Below are 16,449 nucleotides of genomic sequence, written 5' to 3' on the forward strand. Positions count from 1 at the left end.
CTGGGGGTACAGGCCCCCCGGGACTGTGTCTCCCAGCTCCCTCACTTCACAAGCTCGCTAATTACAGTCACTTGCTCTGGCTTCATGTTCTTCAAACTGTCCACAAAGCCAAAGCTTGATGTTCCACAACAGTCACCCCCGAGCAGGATGGGAGGGTGCTCTCCTGGCACAGGGGGGGCCTAGTGGGTGTCGCGAGGCTCCATCCGCTTCCCTCTGTTGGAGGGTGGCCGGGACGTGCCTGAGGCGGCTGCAAAGACTGGCTGTGGGGTCCAGGGTGGCAGTGAACAAGACACCTGCACACCGTGTCTGCTTGCGCGGGCACGGGGGGAGAACCTCTGCCCTGCCTCTCGCTGCCTGCCCGTCGCCCAGTGCCCGGCCGGGGCCTCCTGCCCTGGGGTCTCGGGGACAGACGGGGACAGACTCGTGTCTTGTGGCCTCGCTGCCACCCCTTCCCCACCTTCCCTGCCGCGGCCGGGCGCTCGCTTCCCCTCTCCCCTTCGGTTCCTCTCACCCTGGACCTACTCCCCCCGCTGCCCTCCCCCAGCCCCCTCCCTGCCCCAGTGCTCCGCGTGGAGCCTGCGATGCCCAGGCCCCTCCTGCAGGACCTTGGCCTCACGCAGACAGAGGTGCCGGGGCCTGGGAAGCCACCGTGACCGCGCTGCGGGCATCACGCTCGGCCCCACATCTCCCGCCTGCAGGAAGGTCCACATCACCAAGACGACGCTGGCGTGCCTGAACGGCGACTACGAGGTGGAGCCCGGCCACGGGCAGGAGCGGCACAGCTTCCTGAGAGCCCACAACATCGAAACCTTCTTCATTGTGCCCTCGCACCGGCGGAAGGTGGGCCTGGAACCCCGCCCGGGCCTGCGGTGCTTCTCCAGGCTGCTGCTCCCACACACGGGCGTCCCCACCCCATCCTGCCCCGGGCCTGGCCTTGGCGTGCGTGGTGTGCGTGCACGTGTGTGCATGTGTGCGTGTGTATACACGTGTCTGTGTGCGTGTGTGTGCGCGTGCACGGGCACTTACGTGTGTCTGTGTGCATGCGTGCGTACATGTGTGTTTGTATATACACGTGTCCATGCGCGTGTGCACGTGTCTGTGTGTATGTCTGCACGTGTCTGTGTTCATGTGCGTGTGCGCACACATGTGTGTCCATGTGTGCGAATGTGTGTGTGCACGTGTGTGCATGTGTGTCTGTGTGTCTCTGTGTGTGTGTCTGTGTGTGTCTGTGTGTGTGCACACGTGGCAGCACTCTGAGTCATCTCTGAGCCCTGTATCCTCAGTGGCAGGGCCGTCCTGCCCCCTCCCTGGGCCTTCACTGCCTCTGTACAAACAGGTCAGAGCACCCTCTGTGGGGCTTGGGCCTGGGGGTCTGTGCACGGGGGGCTGTGCACTCAGCAGGGATGTGACCAGGCGTGGCAGCTTGCCCAGAGGAGGTGACGTGGATAGTATGGAGGTTACAAGTCAGCCCCAGGGCTCAGGTGAGGGACGTGGGGCTGAGCAGGGAGGACCGTGAGGAAGTGCTGAGTGGGTGATGGAGCCCAGGTGCCCTGCATGGTGCCCCCCCACCCCCCGGCAGGCTCCAGGACCAGCGTTGGGTGTGGCGGTGCTGTGAGTGGGCAGGGTGCAGCCAGTGTAAGGAGCTGTCTCCTTCAGAGGAGTTCAGGGTGTGAAGGAGAGAGAAAAGGAGACAGGCAGAAGGGGTGTCTCGGGGTTTAGGAGCTGAGGTCGGAGTGCCTTTCTAGGAGCCTTTGACGGCACAGGTGGGAGGGTCCCGGGGCCGTGGTGACATTCACCAGCCACGTGCTGACCCAGACCTGGGCCCCAACTCTGCTCGGCCCAGGACCCCGGCCGGTGCTCTGGGTTCAGAGGAGGTGGGTGGTCCCCGCGTGTCCCCGAGGCCTGGTGCACAGCAGGCCCCGAGCAGATGCCTCGTCCTGGGACCTGGGACAGCCTCTCGGGGGCCAAGAATCAGGCTGCAGCCGCTCAGGCCCTTTCTCCGCCGCGTGTCCACACAGATCTTCCCCGGGCTGATCCTCTCGGACATAAAGCCGGCGAAAAGGATGAAGTTCAAGACGGTGTGCTACCTGCTGGTGCAGCTCATGCAGTGCCGCAAGATGTTCAAGGCCGAGATCCCCTTCTCTGACGCCGTGGCGTGCGAGGGCGGCGACAAGGTAGGCCCGCTGAGCCTGGCCTCCAGGTGCACCGCCGCTCCCTCCGGCCTCTCTGCTCCCCTGCAGAGGTCTTGGTGTCCGTGGTTCTTTTCTGCAGCCTGGCTCCCTGCTGCTGTCCGAACCTGCCCTCAGATGTTCCAGTGTCAGGTGCCTGTCGCTCCATCTGCAGCCTCAGGCCTCCTGTCCCGCCCTGGAGCCTCTGTCGGTCACCAGGGCTGCCCTCCCGTGTGGGCTCCTGTCTGGTGCTAGGCAGGCGCCTCCTTGGCTGAGCTCCTCTGGTTGGTGGAACCCAGCTCCGGCACTGACGAGCGTCCCTCGTGGTGGCCTGGCTGCAGGATTTTCGTGGGTCAGAGTCGCCTTTGGACCTTCTGATCTCTGCTGGGGTTGGGGCCGGGTCCTGGGGGAGGGCCTGGCATTAAGTTGGGGCACCTGGGGTCCTGAGCATCCACTCTAACCACACCTGCCTTGTGTCTGTGACCCTGGCCAGAGACCCCGGTTCCCTCCAGGGAAGCCCGTCCTCTAGCAGGAGGGCCGCGTCCCGGCAGCCGGAGCGAGGTCTGGCCACCACCACTCGGAGAGCAGCTTTGCGTGTCCCCCCTTGTCTCCTGTCCTTGCCCTCCAGCCCCCGTGTGGCACCGACGCCCATGCCCCGGGACACACTGCCTTCCTCCATCACTGCGTCCCGGGTCTGCCCGCTCCCCCTCATGCCTCCTCCTCTGCCTCTGGGGTTCTGTGCCTTGAAAAGGCCTCTCCTCACCAGAGGTTCACAGACTTCTCAGGAAGGAGCAGACGCCCGCAGACTCTCACTGGAGGTGGCTTACTGCCTCGGGGATTTGTTGTGGTTTTGGCTGAGTTTGCGTTCGGAGATTCCCTAAAGCTCTAAGGGTGGTGACCCTCTGCCCAGCCCTGGGGGCTCTACACTAGGAGCTTGGTTTGTGGTTTCTGGGTGTCCCAGGCAGTCCATGTGTGTGCAGGCATGTACACCCGTGTGCAGGCGTGTTCCCAGGGCCCTCGGTGACAGCTGGGTCGCAGGCAGACCTGCAGGGCCTCCTGGTCAGTGTTTGCTGGTGGGGCCCTCCCGGGGCCTGGGGGTCAGTGCCGGGCGGTCGCAGCCCACTTTGCTGAGGACCTGGTTTGGGGCGGGCTCCAGACAGGTTGTTAGGCTGCAGGCCCATCTGGGCCCCACCTTTCGGCGTTTCGGGCCCCTCACTGGTCCACTCAGGTGTGCGCTGTCAACATGTTTACCTGGAGTTTGTAGCAGGAGCATTTCCCAGGCTGTCTCCTTGGCCACGTTGCCGGAGCAGAAACACCGACACCACCACTGTCTTCTCCCCCAGACTCGCCGCAGCCCCAGGGCTGGGACTCGGGGTGAGGGGGCTGGAGGGGGAGTGAAGACAACCCAAGTGTGTGCTCCAAACTGAGTCGTGATCAATAACAGTTAGTGCAGTATTTTCAAAACTCAAATTTAACCTGGAAGAATTAGCAGTGAACAAACATACAGAAATTGTGAACGAAGACAGGACAGCGTGGAGGCCGACGCCCCCGGATTTCCGGAGGGCGTGGGGGAGGGGCAGAATCACTCCATGTGGGTGCCGGGTCCTGGCAGGTGTGTGGACCTGGCAGAGGGGCCTTAGCTCTGTCCCCCGCCCTGTCTTGGGCGTCACCTCATACAGGCCCTTCCCCCTCTCCCCTCACACCAGCAGGACATGGTGTCCACAGCCCCTCACCTGAGCCACCCGCCTGCTCGGGGACCACCTGTTAAAACCACCTGTTAAACCTACGCTCCCGTCTGAGCTAATTTTTTTTTTTTTTTTATCCTCACCCGAGGATATTTTTCCATTTTTTGTACAGATAGAGTGGGAGGGAGAGAGAGGAAGGGAGAGAGAGAGAGAGAAACATCGACGTGAAGGGACACATCGAGTGGCTGCCACCCGCACAACCGACCAGGGCCGGGGACAAACTGCAACCGAAGTACGTGCCCTTAGCGGGAACCGAACCCTGGTCTCTCCGGACCGCAGGACGACGCTCTAACCGCTGAACCAAACCGGCCAGGGCCGTCTGAGCTAAATTTTTATCAGGTGTGAGGTTTGGGTCACGCTCCATTTTCCGGCTTGTGGACACCAGCGCCCATGTGGAAAGCCCCCTCCTCCGCGGAATGGCTTGTGTACTTCTGTCCAGAAATCTGCCGGCCATGCTTGTGTGGACCCCGGGCCCTCTGGCCTGCGCCTGGCCCAGCACCACGCGGTCTGTTCCTGACCAGACCACCGCGTCCCGCAGCGGGGCGGAGCGAGTCCCCCACTGGCCTCTGAAGGAAGGGGAGCTGTTCTTGTCCTCCTCCTTCTCGCTCGGTACTTAGAAGCAGCTTGTTTGTCTACAAGGCCTGCTAGGATTTCACCGAAGGTACACCCCATGCAGAGCGACCCGGGGGGCCATGGGGACTGCCGTGTCGGGTCGTCCCGTCCGCGAGCGTGTCTGTCTCTCCAGGGGCTTTGGCCGTCGGCTTTGGCGACACGTGCTGTAGCCTGGAACTGCTTTCTCGGGACTGCGTGTGGCTCTGTGTTAATTCTCTGTGCGGCCTGGTTCGAGTGGATGGTATGAAGTGGGCGGGGACGAGCCCCCTCTTCTGTTTTCTGGAAGAGACTGCGTGGAATTGGATTCCTTCTCCTGCACACGTTCGGTGGAATTGCCGTTGGGCCTGGAGAGCACTTTTTCAGGAGTTTGAGATTATGAATTCAGTTTCTTTAGTGATCCTAGAGCTACTCAGGGGGTCCCTTGTGGGGTGACTTGTGGTGGTTTGTGTGTCTTGAGGACGTGCTCACGGGTCTGTCGAAGTTTCTCTCCCTCTCACCTCCTCTCTCTCTCAGATCAATAAAGGCAGAAATTTAAAGTTGTCAGATGTACACGTGCAGCACTGGTCACGTACGTCCTCGTTGTCCTCCTGAGCTCTGTGGGGTCTGAGATCACGTTTCCCTCCTGAGTTCGTGTTTTATTCTTTGTCACACTTGCTGGAGATTTGTGATCTTATTGATGTTGTCGCCGCTCTGTGCTGGGTGCTGTCCCCAGGGCACTCGGTACAGACACAGAAACCTCGTCACTAATGACAAAACGACTCTCCTGGGCTCTGGCTGGAGTTCTCAGTCGTTAGAGTGTCTGCCTGTGCACCGAAAGGTCATGGGTTCGATTCCCAAAGGCATGTACCTGGGTTGCGGGTTTTTTTTGTTTTTTTTTTTACCTTTGTTTAAAAAATCTTTATTGTTGAATGTATTTCAGATGTTCCTCATTTCCCCCCCATTGACCCCCTTGTCCCCACTCCTGCCCCCCTCCCCCCTTTTCCCACACTGTTGTCGGTGTCCATTGGTCATGCATATAAGTTCTTTGGTTTATTTCTTCGTACCCCCCAAACCCCTTTCCCTTTGAGATTTGTCAGTCTAGCAACCAATTTGTACTTCTTAATCCCTTCACCTTCTTCACCCATTCCCCCAACCCCCTTCCCAACTGGTGACCAACAAAATGTTCTCTGTATCTATGAGAATGTTTCTGTTCTGCCTGTTCATTTTGTTTGTAGATTCAGTTGTTGATAGATATGTATTCATGGCCGTTTTGTTTGTTCATATATTTTATCTTTTTCTTCAAAAAGACCCTTCATCATTTCATATAATAATGGTTTGGTGGTGATGAACTCCTTTAGCTTTTCCTTGTCTGGGAAACTCTTTCTATGGCCATCGATTCTAAATGACAGCTTTGCAGGATAGAGTAACCTTGGTTGTAGGTTCTTGCTTTTCATCTCTGAATATTTCTTGCCACTCCCTTCTGGCCTGCAAAGTTTCTTTTGAGAAATCAGCTGACAGCCTTATGGGAACTCCCTTGTAGGTAACTAACTGCTTTTCTCTTGCTGCTTTTAAGAGTCTCTCTTTGTCTTGAACCTTTTGCATTTTGATGATGATGTGTCTTGGTGTGGGCCTCTTGGGGTTCATCTTGTTTGGGACTCTCTGTGCTTCCTGGACTTGTATGTCTGTTTCCTCCACCAAGTTAGGGAAGTTTTCTGCCATTATTGTTTCAAATTGGTTTTCAATTTCTTGTTCTCTCTCTCCTCCTTCTGGCACCCCCAAGATGCGAATGTTGGTACACTTGAAGTTGTCCCAGAGGCTCCTTACACTATCCTCATTTTTTTGGATTCTTTTTCTTTTTGCTGTTCTGATTGGGTGTTTTTTGCTTCCTTATATTCCAAATCGATGGTTTGCTTCTTGGCTTTACCTACTCTACTATTGAATCTGCGTAAATTATTCTTTATTTCAGTTAGTGCCTCCTTCATTTCTGACTGGTTCTTTTTTATGCTCTTGAGGCCCTCACTAAGTTCACTGAGGTTCTCACTAAGTTTACTGAGCATCCTTATAAGCAGTATTTTGAACTCAGCATCTGTTAGGTTGCTTATCTCCATTTTGCTTAGTTCTTTTCCTGGAGATTTTTTCTGTTCTTTCATTTGGGACTTGTTTCTTTTTCTCCTCATTTTGGCTTCCTCCCTGTGTTTGTTTCTGTGTGTTACTTAATGAGAGGTATGGGGCTATCTGAGACCAGATGCTGCTTGTTTGAAAGAATTTAGGAAAACCTGAAGCAGGATCCAAGACAGGCCAATCCTCTGGTTAAGCAAGTGGCAACAGCTTGGGTGGACCTGAAAGTTGGGTGGGGCGGGGCCTCAGGGAGTCACCAGGGCGGGGCTACCAGTGTGAGCCAGGTTGCTGGAGTCCCAGATATGGGGGCTGTCTGCCGCCCCAGGGACGGGCTCACCGAAGGAAGAGAGGTCTCTGACAGCACGTTTGTCCCAGAGAAAGCTGCCTCTCCAGCCCTCGCTCCAGTGCCAAACAGCTCAGTTCTTCCCTGTATGTCTCTGGCGCCCCTCGAGCTGCCTCCCCTCCAAGCTTAGAGGGAGAGAGTCTGATAAGTCCATGTGCGGGCCCTTTAAGGAGCTGCCTGGGCTCCAGCCACATCAGACTCCCTGAGCCTCAGTTCCCGCTGGTTTTTCCAGCCAGAAGTGATGGGGATTCTCTTCCTGGCACTGGAACCCTGAGCTGGGCGCCTGGTGTGGGACGGGGACCCCTTAGTCCTCAGGGAGGACCTTCCCAGCCGAGGTGTCCTGATTTTATCCACCACACGTGGATGTGGGACCAGTCCCTCCCCTCCGCCCTCCTACCTCCTACCAGTCTCGATGTGGCTGCTGCTTTAATTCTGTAGTTGTAGGACTTCCATTCAGGTTGGTGTCAGGTGGTTCTGAATGATGGTTGTTCTGTAGTTTAGTTGTAACTTTGATGTGATTGTGGGAGGACGGATACCGCGTTTACCTACCCGCCATCCTGACTGGAAGTGGGGTTGCAGGTTTGATCCCCGGCCCTGTCCGGGTTGTGCAGGAGGCAGCCAGTCGATGTGTGTCTTTCACATCAATGTCTCTCTCTCCCCCCCACCCTCCTTCCCTCTTTCTAAAAATCAGTGGAAAAAATATCCTCAGGGCCCTGGCCGGTTTGGCTCAGCGGTTGGAGCGTCGGCCTGCGGTCCAGAGAGACCCGGGTTCAGTTCCTGCTAAGGGCATGTACCTTGGTTGCAGTTTGTCCCCGGCCCTGGTTGGTCATGCAGGTGGCAGCCACTCGATGTGTCCCTTTCACATCGATGTTCCTCTCTCTCTTCCTCTCTCTCCCTCCCACTCTGTCTGAACAAAAACTGTAAAAATGTCCTCAGGTGAGGATTAAAAAAAGAAGAAGAAAAGAAGTAACTCTCCTGGGACACCAGCAGGTGGTGGAGCAGAGGCTGCTGTCAGAGGCCGTGCGAGGGGGTGGGGGTGGGGGTGGGAGTGGGTTGGGGTAGGGGGGTGGGCGCACCTTTCTTCAGCGCGTGGGATTTGACGGTGGCCCTTTCCTCCCTGCCGGCCCCAGCGCAGGGCGTTGAGAACAGCCTCAGAGAAACTCCGAAACCGCTTGTCTTTCTCGACCAACGTCGTCTACACCACCCCGGGCACCCGCGTGAACAGGTACATCAGCCGCCTCCTGGAAGCCCGCCAGACGGATCTGGAGATGGCGGACCTGGACTTCTTCACCCTCAAGTACAAGCAGGCCGAGCGGGAGCGGAAGGTGGGTGAGGGGCCCAGGCGCGGCCGGGAGCCCGGGGCCCTCCTCCTGGTCCACTGGGCGGGCGCTGTCCTCTGGGACGCGGCGGCGGCTCTGGGCCCCTGGCAGCGCCTGCGTGTGTCCCGGGCGCTGACCTGGGCTCCGTCTGCAGTACCACCAGCTCCAGGACGAGGACTTCACCAGCGCCGTGGTGCTCGCCCTCATCCTGGCCGCCTTGTTTGGCCTCATCTACCTTCTGATCATCCCGCAGTATGTGTGCTCGTGTCTCTGTCGGGGGGAGGTCGCAGGGGTTCCTTTCCCGTCAGTCCATCACGCCCCCTGTTGGGGACGCCCCAGCCACACACCCGCCCGATGGCTGTCACTGCCCCTGCTCAGGTCTCCACGTTCCCTTTTGCAACTCAGACCGGATACCTTCGGTGTCGCCGTCCACACACACACCGTGGCCTCAGCTTCTCAGGGAGAAGACAGGGCAGCAGTGGGAACGCTGGTTTCTAGGGGGGTAACGTTTTCAGAAAACTAAAAGAAGAAAAAGTGGCCTCTGGAAAGGAGGAGAGAGCAGTTGTTTTAGTAACAGAATTGTCAGCGTCCAAGTGGAGACCAGGAGGCCTCTGGTTTGCTCTCCCCCATGGCGTTTCCTGACCACACCTCCCAAGTGCACTGGTGTTCTGAGTTCCCAGACCCCCCCCACTGAGCGCTTTGTGCCCCAGACGGAGCCAGGCGGCCGGCTCGGCACAGCCCACCCTCCCTCCCGAGGAAGGGCCTCTCGCGGGGCGAGACTGGGGAGTCCTAGGGGCCCCGTTCTGGAAGGGAACCAGCCTGCACAGGTCCCAGAGACGGCTGCTGCCTCCTGCGGTGGGGGGCGGAGTCCTAGGCACCTCTGGGGCACAGCTTGCCAGGCCTCCTGCAGTGACGCCCATCTCTGTCCCAGGAGTGTGGTCCTGCTGCTCCTGCTGGTGTTTTGCATCTGCTTCTTGGTGGCCTGTGTCCTGTACCTGCACATCGCCCGGGTCCAGGTGCGTGCGTGTGTCCTGTGTCCGTGCATCACCCGGACAGGTGCATGTGTGTGACCTGTGCCCGTGCATCACCCGGACAGGTGCATGTGTGTGGCCTGTGCCCGTGCATCACCCGGACAGGTGCATGTGTGTGACCTGTGCCCGTGCATCACCCAGACAGGTGCATGTGTGTGACCTGTGCCCGTGCATCACCCGGACAGGTGCATGTGTGTGACCTGTGCCCGTGCATCACCCGGACAGGTGCATGTGTGTGACCTGTGCCCGTGCATCATCTGGACAGGTGCATGTGTGTGGCCTGTGCCTATGCATCACCTGGACAGGTGCATGTGTGTGGCCTGTGCCCGTGCATCACCCGGACAGGTGCATGTGTGTGACCTGTGCCCGTGCATCACCCGGACAGGTGCATGTGTGTGGCCTGTGCCCGTGCATCACCTGGACAGGTGCATGTGTGTGACCTGTGCCCGTGCATCACCTGGACAGGTGCACGTGTGTCTCCACCTGTCCTCTCTGCAGGACAGGTGGGTTGTGGAGCCGTTGCCCCGACTGCCTGTCCACCTGGCAGGTAGAAGGTGTCACCCGAGTAACAGGAGCTCATTAAGCTCTGACGTTGCTGTTTTTCGTAATTGTTGGAACTAGCAACTTCTTGAAAAATTAAACCTAGTTCCACTCCTTGAACCTCTTTCCTATTCCTAGGGAACTTCTTGACTTTTTAAAAATGAAATAAATGCCGTTTGTTCAAACCACATCCCAGCTCCCTGCCGTTCGCAGTGGAGTGGCGTTGGTTGGGTGACTGAAATGCCCCACCTCAGACGGGATTGCTTTGGTCACCTAATGTCCAGCGAAAGCATCACACGCGGTTGCTCATTCTGAAGCCTGCCTGTCTGCCCCAGCGTTGGGGACCTGGGTGCCGGTGGTGACACAGGTCTCTTGCCAGAACCCCAGCTCCTTCAGCCCTTCCATCCGCTCCCCCCCCCCCCCCTGTGGGCTCCCTGTGAGCTGCAGTCGGTCTGCTCCGGGCTTGAGGTCAGGAGGCAGTGCAGGGAGTGTGCGGTCTTGGCTTCCACTGCCCGACAGTGGGCAGGTTCCTACACTCCCTTCAGCAGGCCCCACATCCCGTGTGCTCGCCTGGGGCCCCCAAAGAAGACTGGGTGTGGCCGGACAGCAGGATCCGCTGGGAGGGGGCAGTCAGCCCAGCTGTGCCCAGGGCGTGTCTTCCCTGGTGCCAACCGTGCCCTGTGCTCCTCGGGCCCTAAAGCCTCACACGGCGGAGAAGAAACAGGAGCTGGTGGCTGAGGGGGCAGGCTGTGGTGGTCTCCTTCTCCCCTGGCCCACACTGCTTGAACTCTGCAGCCACGCCCTGGCCCGTGTGGCTCAGGGGTTAGAGCGAGGACCGAAGGGCCTCGGGTTTGATTCCCGGTCAAGGGCACGTGCCTGGATTGCAGGTTCGATCCCGGCCCCGGTCACATCGATCGGAGGCAACTGATCCATGTGTCTCTCTCCCATCGATGTTCCTCTCTCCCTCCTTCCCTCCCTCTCTCCTCTCTCTCAAAATCAATGGAAAAATATCCTTGAGTGAGGATTAACAGCAACAACAAAAACAAAAAAAGAAAACCCAGACAGGTGTGGCCCGGCAGCGCCAGCCACGTTCGGACCACGTCCGGGCCACGTCCCCCGTGGGGTCTCCGCCTGTGTCTTATTCTGATTCCCAGAGTTGTCAGCCTGGAGAGAACTCTGGCTTTTGTCCATGACATTGTTGACTATTGAAACATGCATTTAAAAAATAGATCGAAGATAAAGAGTCTAGTAACTTAACAAAAATTATACAAAACCTGCCTGAAAAAAACGATGAAACTCACTTAAGCGTGAAGACACCAGTAATTGGAAATTCTCACGGTTTGCGAGGCAGACGCCATGGAAGGTGTCCGGCCCGTCTGCTCGGGGGCGTCTGCTTGGGGGCGGCGACGCTGCCACGGTGCGGGGAGGGCAGGTCTGGTCTTTTCAATGTGCGGACACCAGGCTCCCCAGCAGGTTTTTCGGTGGGGAGCTCAGATGCAAGAACACGGCCAAGTCTGTGGGGCATGAGGTCGCTCAGCTCCGAGCTGTTCGCGGTGATGTGGGTCCCTTTGGGACAGAGGCCGTTCTGACATGAGACGGTGCTGTTCAGTGTCTCCCAGGGTGCCTGACCATCCGGATCCGCACCGTCCTGTGCATTCTCATTGTGGTCTTGGTCTACTCCGTGGCCCAAGGATACGTGGTGAGCATCTCTGACTCACTGCAGGCTGGGTGTGGCGGGCAGTGAGGGGCAGGATGAGGGGTGCCTGTGGAGAGCTGTGGGGGGCTGGACAGGGAGGGAGAGGGAGATGTAGGGGCTCAGATGGGCCTGGGGGTGCCCAGGAAACCAGGGGAGGAGACTTTATCCAGCAGAAGAAACACAACCTTCTCGTGGTCCAGTGAGAGCTGCCCCTTCGCAGTAGAGAGGACGGACCTGGGTGGGGGGTCAGAGGACAGACCCGGGGCGGGGGGGTTGGAGGACGGACCCGGGCGGGGGTGAAGCTGTGGCCCTTGGTGAGTGGGTCTGAAGGAGCGGAGGCAGACAGCTCAATGTCTCGCCGTCTGTCCCCTCCAGGTGGGCTGCCTGCCCTGGGCCTGGAGACCCAGTCCCAATGGGTCCCTGGTGGTGCTGCCCACCCCACCCTGCGAGTCTGCGCCCCACGCCCTGCTCTGCGGCCTGGTGGGCACCCTCCCGCTCGCCGTCTTCCTGAGGGTCTCGTCCCTGCTGAAGGTGCTTCTGCTCTCGGCGCTCAGCACGCTCTACATCCTGGCCCTGGAGCTCAGCGGGTACACCAAGGCTGGGGGGTAGGTCGCCCCCTCGCCTGGAGCTCAGCGGGTACACCAAGGCTGGGGGGTAGGTCGCCCCCTCGCCTGGAGCTCAGCGGGTACACCAAGGCTGGGGGGTAGGTCGCCCCCTCGCCTGGAGCTCAGCGGGTACACCAAGGCTGGGGGGTAGGTCCCCCCTCTCGCCTGGAGCTCAGCGGGTACACCAAGGCTGGGGGGTAGGTCGCCCCCTCGCCTGGAGCTCAGCGGGTACACCAAGGCTGGGGGGTAGGTCACCCCTTGCCTGGAGGTCAGCGGGTACACCAAGGCTGGGGGGTAGGTCACCCCTCTCGCCTGGAACTCAGCGGCTACACCAAGCCTGGGGGGTAGGTCGCCCCCTTGCCTGGAGCTCAGCGGGTACACCAAGGCTGGGGGGTAGGTCGCCCCCTTGCCTGGAGCTCAGCAGGTACACCAAGCCTGGGGGGTAGGTCGCCCCCTTGCCTGGAGGTCAGCGGGTACACCAAGGCTGGGGGGTAGGTCACCCTCTCGCCTAGAGCTCAGCGGGTACACCAAGGCTGGGGGGTAGGTCGCCCTCTCGCCTAGAGCTCAGCGGGTACACCAAGGCTGGGGGGTAGGTCACCCCTCTCGCCTGGAACTCAGCGGGTACACCAAGCCTGGGGGGTAGGTCGCCCCCTTGCCTGGAGCTCAGCGGGTACACCAAGCCTGGGGGGTAGGTCGCCCCCTTGCCTGGAGCTCAGCAGGTACACCAAGGCTGGGGGGTAGGTCGCCCCCTTGCCTGGAGCTCAGCGGGTACACCAAGCCTGGGGGGTAGGTCGCCCCCTTGCCTGGAGCTCAGCGGGTACACCAAGGCTGGGGGGTAGGTCGCCCCCTTGCCTGGAGCTCAGCAGGTACACCAAGCCTGGGGGGTAGGTCGCCCCCTTGCCTGGAGGTCAGCGGGTACACCAAGGCTGGGGGGTAGGTCACCCCTTGCTTGGAGGTCAGCGGGTACACCAAGGCTGGGGGGTAGGTCACCCCTTGCCTGGAGCTCAGTGGGTACACCAAGGCTGGGGGGTAGGTCGCCCCTCTCGTCTGGAGCTCAGCGGGTAACACCAAGGCTGGGGGGTAGGTCGCCCCCTCGCCTGGAGCTCAGCAGGTACACCAAGCCTGGGGGGTAGGTCGCCCCCTTGCCTGGAGGTCAGCGGGTACACCAAGGCTGGGGGGTAGGTCACCCCTTGCCTGGAGGTCAGCGGGTACACCAAGGCTGGGGGTTAGGTCACCCCTTGCCTGGAGGTCAGCGGGTACACCAAGGCTGGGGGTTAGGTCACCCCTTGCCTGGAGGTCAGTGGGTACACCAAGGCTGGGGGGTAGGTCACCCCTTGCCTGGAGGTCAGCGGGTACACCAAGGCTGGGGGGTAGGTCGCCCCCTTGCCTGGAGGTCAGCGGGTACACCAAGGCTGGGGGGTAGGTCACCCCTTGCCTGGAGGTCAGCGGGTACACCAAGGCTGGGGGGTAGGTCACCCCTTGCCTGGAGGTCAGCGGGTACACCAAGGCTGGGGGGTAGGTCACCCCTTGCCTGGAGCTCAGTGGGTACACCAAGGCTGGGGGGTCGCCCCCTCGCTGCGGGAAGGGACCGGCACAGGTGTCCGATGTCTGCGGCTGCGTGTTCTGGGACCGTCTGGGTTGGCGACTGCCCCTCTTGGGCCCCAGGTGTGGAAAGGCCTCCGGTTCCGGGGCACGTGGCCGGCCTGGCTCAGCCCCGGGGCCGCTGTGTTGCCATGTCTGTGGGCCCTCTTCCGGCAGGCCGTGTGTCCATGGCCAAGTCTCGCCTCTGACTGGGTTTCTTCCTCCGGCCCAAGGGGCGGCGCGGCCTCCCGGCGCAGCTTCGAGCCGATCATGGCCGTCCTGCTGTTCTCCTGCACGCTCGCCCTGCACGCCCGGCAGGTGGACGTGAGGCTGCGGCTGGACTACCTCTGGGCCGCACAGGCAAGATGAGCCCTTCTGCGTCTTCGGGGGGTCCCCTGGGGAGGGGCGCCAGGTAGGCGCGCTGTCTAGGGCGAGGAGTGGGACCTGGGCTGGAGGGAAGACCACACAGGAAGGCCGGCGAGACAGCTCCATGAACCCTGAGGGCCCGAGTTTGGTGGTTTTGTGGGTAGTGAGCTCTCCGTCCCCAGAGGCATTCCAGCAACCGCGGGTCTGCTTTCTGTCCCTGAAGGTTTGCCTCTTTCATTTATTTTTCAACCTGTACACTCAGTCAGTGCCGGTCCTCAGTAAACCCACCCCATGTTGGCAGGAGCTCTGACCAGCCTTGTGGGGAGACCACTGACTCTGAGGGGTCTTTGGCCGGCACTCTCTTCATTCCATGCCCGAGGCTGGATTCCAGGGGGTGGGGGCCCCACGGGGCAGGGATGCCTGGGTGGGCTGTCTGGACCTCAGGGGCCCCCATTCCCACTGCAGACTGGGAGCCAGGGGACAGATTCCAGAACTTGGGACAGGGTGGGCCACCAGACAGAATCACAACCTTCGGCACAGTGACCCAGCCCGGTGCCCTCCCTCCTCCCTGCTCCTGCTGGCTCCCACTGGCTGTGCCCGATGGAGCACCTGTCGGGAGGGCCTCCGGGTGAGGGTGGCCGCCAGCCCTGGGTTCTGGGCAGACCGGCCGTGGCAGGGCTGGAGCCACGCTGGGTAAGGACGCGGTGCTTTGTGTGGGCTGTGCTGCCGAGCAAGGTCTGGTCTGGCTCGGGCTGGGTCTCCACGGGGACCAGGCTGCCGGTCCGAGGCGAGATGCATCTGCTCTGCTTCTCTGGGTTCAATCTTTTCATTATGAGCAGCTGCTCAGAGCTGGAGAACAGACAGGGTGAGCCGGAAGGCCTGGGCTGGTCCGACGTTCGACCCGGACGCCAGCTCGGGGGCAGGTTTCAGAGGGCACTGGGGCCTTGGCCGATGACTCTTCCAGCTGGGGACCCCCTGGCCAGGCGTCTTCTGTCACCTGGGTTGGCGAGGGCTTTTCCTGGTGTTGGTGTCTCTTTAAATGTCATTAAATACAAGAGCTGACCAGCTCCGTCCTGGGCTCCCCACCAGTGACATGCCTCAACACGCTGGCCCCTTTGCAAGGTGAGCTTTCCAGGGTTTCTGTCCTGGGGGGCTCCCACACGGGACACAGGGACGCGGTTTTCCCAGGATATGTCACAAAGAGCGACCCCTCGCTCTCCTGTAAATCCAGCGAAACAAGGATGTTTCTAAATGGTGGGTCTGCCCTTGGACGTTTCGGCTGGTGCCGCTGTCGCCGTCGCCAAGTGGCCAGGCCGAGGGCTCGGGTCAGCTGTCTGTCTAACCCCGTCGGGGCCCGGCTGGCTGTCTAAACCCACGGGAACAGACGGGCTTTTCCTCCGGCCCCTCAGCCCTCGCCTGTGGCCGTCCCGCCTTGTCTCCGGACTCGGAGGGTCACAGCAGCGGTGATGACTGTGACGGTCGTAGGACGACAACGTCTCTGCCGGCCACGCGAGGGATGTGCCATCTGGGCCCACCGCCCCTGCCCCGCCCGCCGCCTGCTAACCCTCCTTTCTCACACCAGCGCACGTGGGGGTGGGGCGTGGGGCGTGGGGCATCGGGCGTCTCACTGGAGGAAGAAGTTCTAGCTCCTCAAGGGCACATCTGAGTGCCAGCACCTCCGGGTTCCGCTCTGGGCGCCAGGAGGTGCAGCCAGGGGGGCTTGGACACAGCGCTGTGACCCCGTGGCCCCGGCTCTGGTGCCCGAGACAGCGGTCGGCGGGCAGGCGTGCCCACTGCATGAGCCGCGTCCTGGGGGTGAGCAGGATGTCGGGAGATTTTGTCACCCTCCTTCTCCACTGAAACCGTGTGAACGATGTGTACAGATTTCTCCGCTCAGTGTTTCTGGATGGCGGTTGACTGCAGGTACCTGGGCCCTGGGCCTCGGAACCGCGGGTACACAGGGGAACCGCGGGTACACGGGGAAGACCGCAGGCTCTTATCCGTGGAGATGGACACTTGCCACTTTTCAACGAAAATGTGTGCGTCCGTGGATGGATTGAAACAGACGATGAGTCAGTTTGACTCAGCGGTTAGAGCGTCGGCCTGCGGCCCAAAGAGTCTTGGGTTCGATTCCTGGTCGAGGGCAGGGACCTGGGTTGCAGCTACAGTTCTGGTCCTGGTCAGATTCCTGCAGGAGGCAACTCATCAATGTCTCTCTCTCACATCGATGTTCCCACCCCCACTCTCTCTAAAAATCCATGAAAAACATCCTCAGGTGAGGATTAACCAGAAAACATGGTGAGAAATAAGCTGAGTGAAGCACCGAGGCTCTTCTCACCGTGAGGG

At 60.2% G+C, this 16,449-nt stretch overlaps 1 protein-coding gene across 1 annotated transcript in view; it reads left to right on the forward strand.

The window, feature by feature from the left end:
* Positions 1 to 16,449, forward strand: part of ADCY1 (adenylate cyclase 1) — a 50,650-nt gene that overhangs the window by 17,947 nt on the left and 16,254 nt on the right. Inside the window, exons 7-14 of the mRNA XM_036247217.1 lie at positions 699 to 840; positions 2,019 to 2,174; positions 8,096 to 8,290; positions 8,439 to 8,536; positions 9,216 to 9,300; positions 11,465 to 11,554; positions 11,927 to 12,156; positions 13,971 to 14,097. Coding sequence (XP_036103110.1) covers positions 699 to 840; positions 2,019 to 2,174; positions 8,096 to 8,290; positions 8,439 to 8,536; positions 9,216 to 9,300; positions 11,465 to 11,554; positions 11,927 to 12,156; positions 13,971 to 14,097 — 1,123 coding nt within the window. The remainder of the gene's footprint in view (positions 1 to 698; positions 841 to 2,018; positions 2,175 to 8,095; positions 8,291 to 8,438; positions 8,537 to 9,215; positions 9,301 to 11,464; positions 11,555 to 11,926; positions 12,157 to 13,970; positions 14,098 to 16,449) is intronic.

The sequence above is a fragment of the Molossus molossus genome, unplaced genomic scaffold (genome assembly GCF_014108415.1).
Source record: "Molossus molossus isolate mMolMol1 unplaced genomic scaffold, mMolMol1.p scaffold_m16_p_7, whole genome shotgun sequence".
In the NCBI taxonomy this organism is placed as follows: domain Eukaryota; kingdom Metazoa; phylum Chordata; class Mammalia; order Chiroptera; family Molossidae; genus Molossus; species Molossus molossus.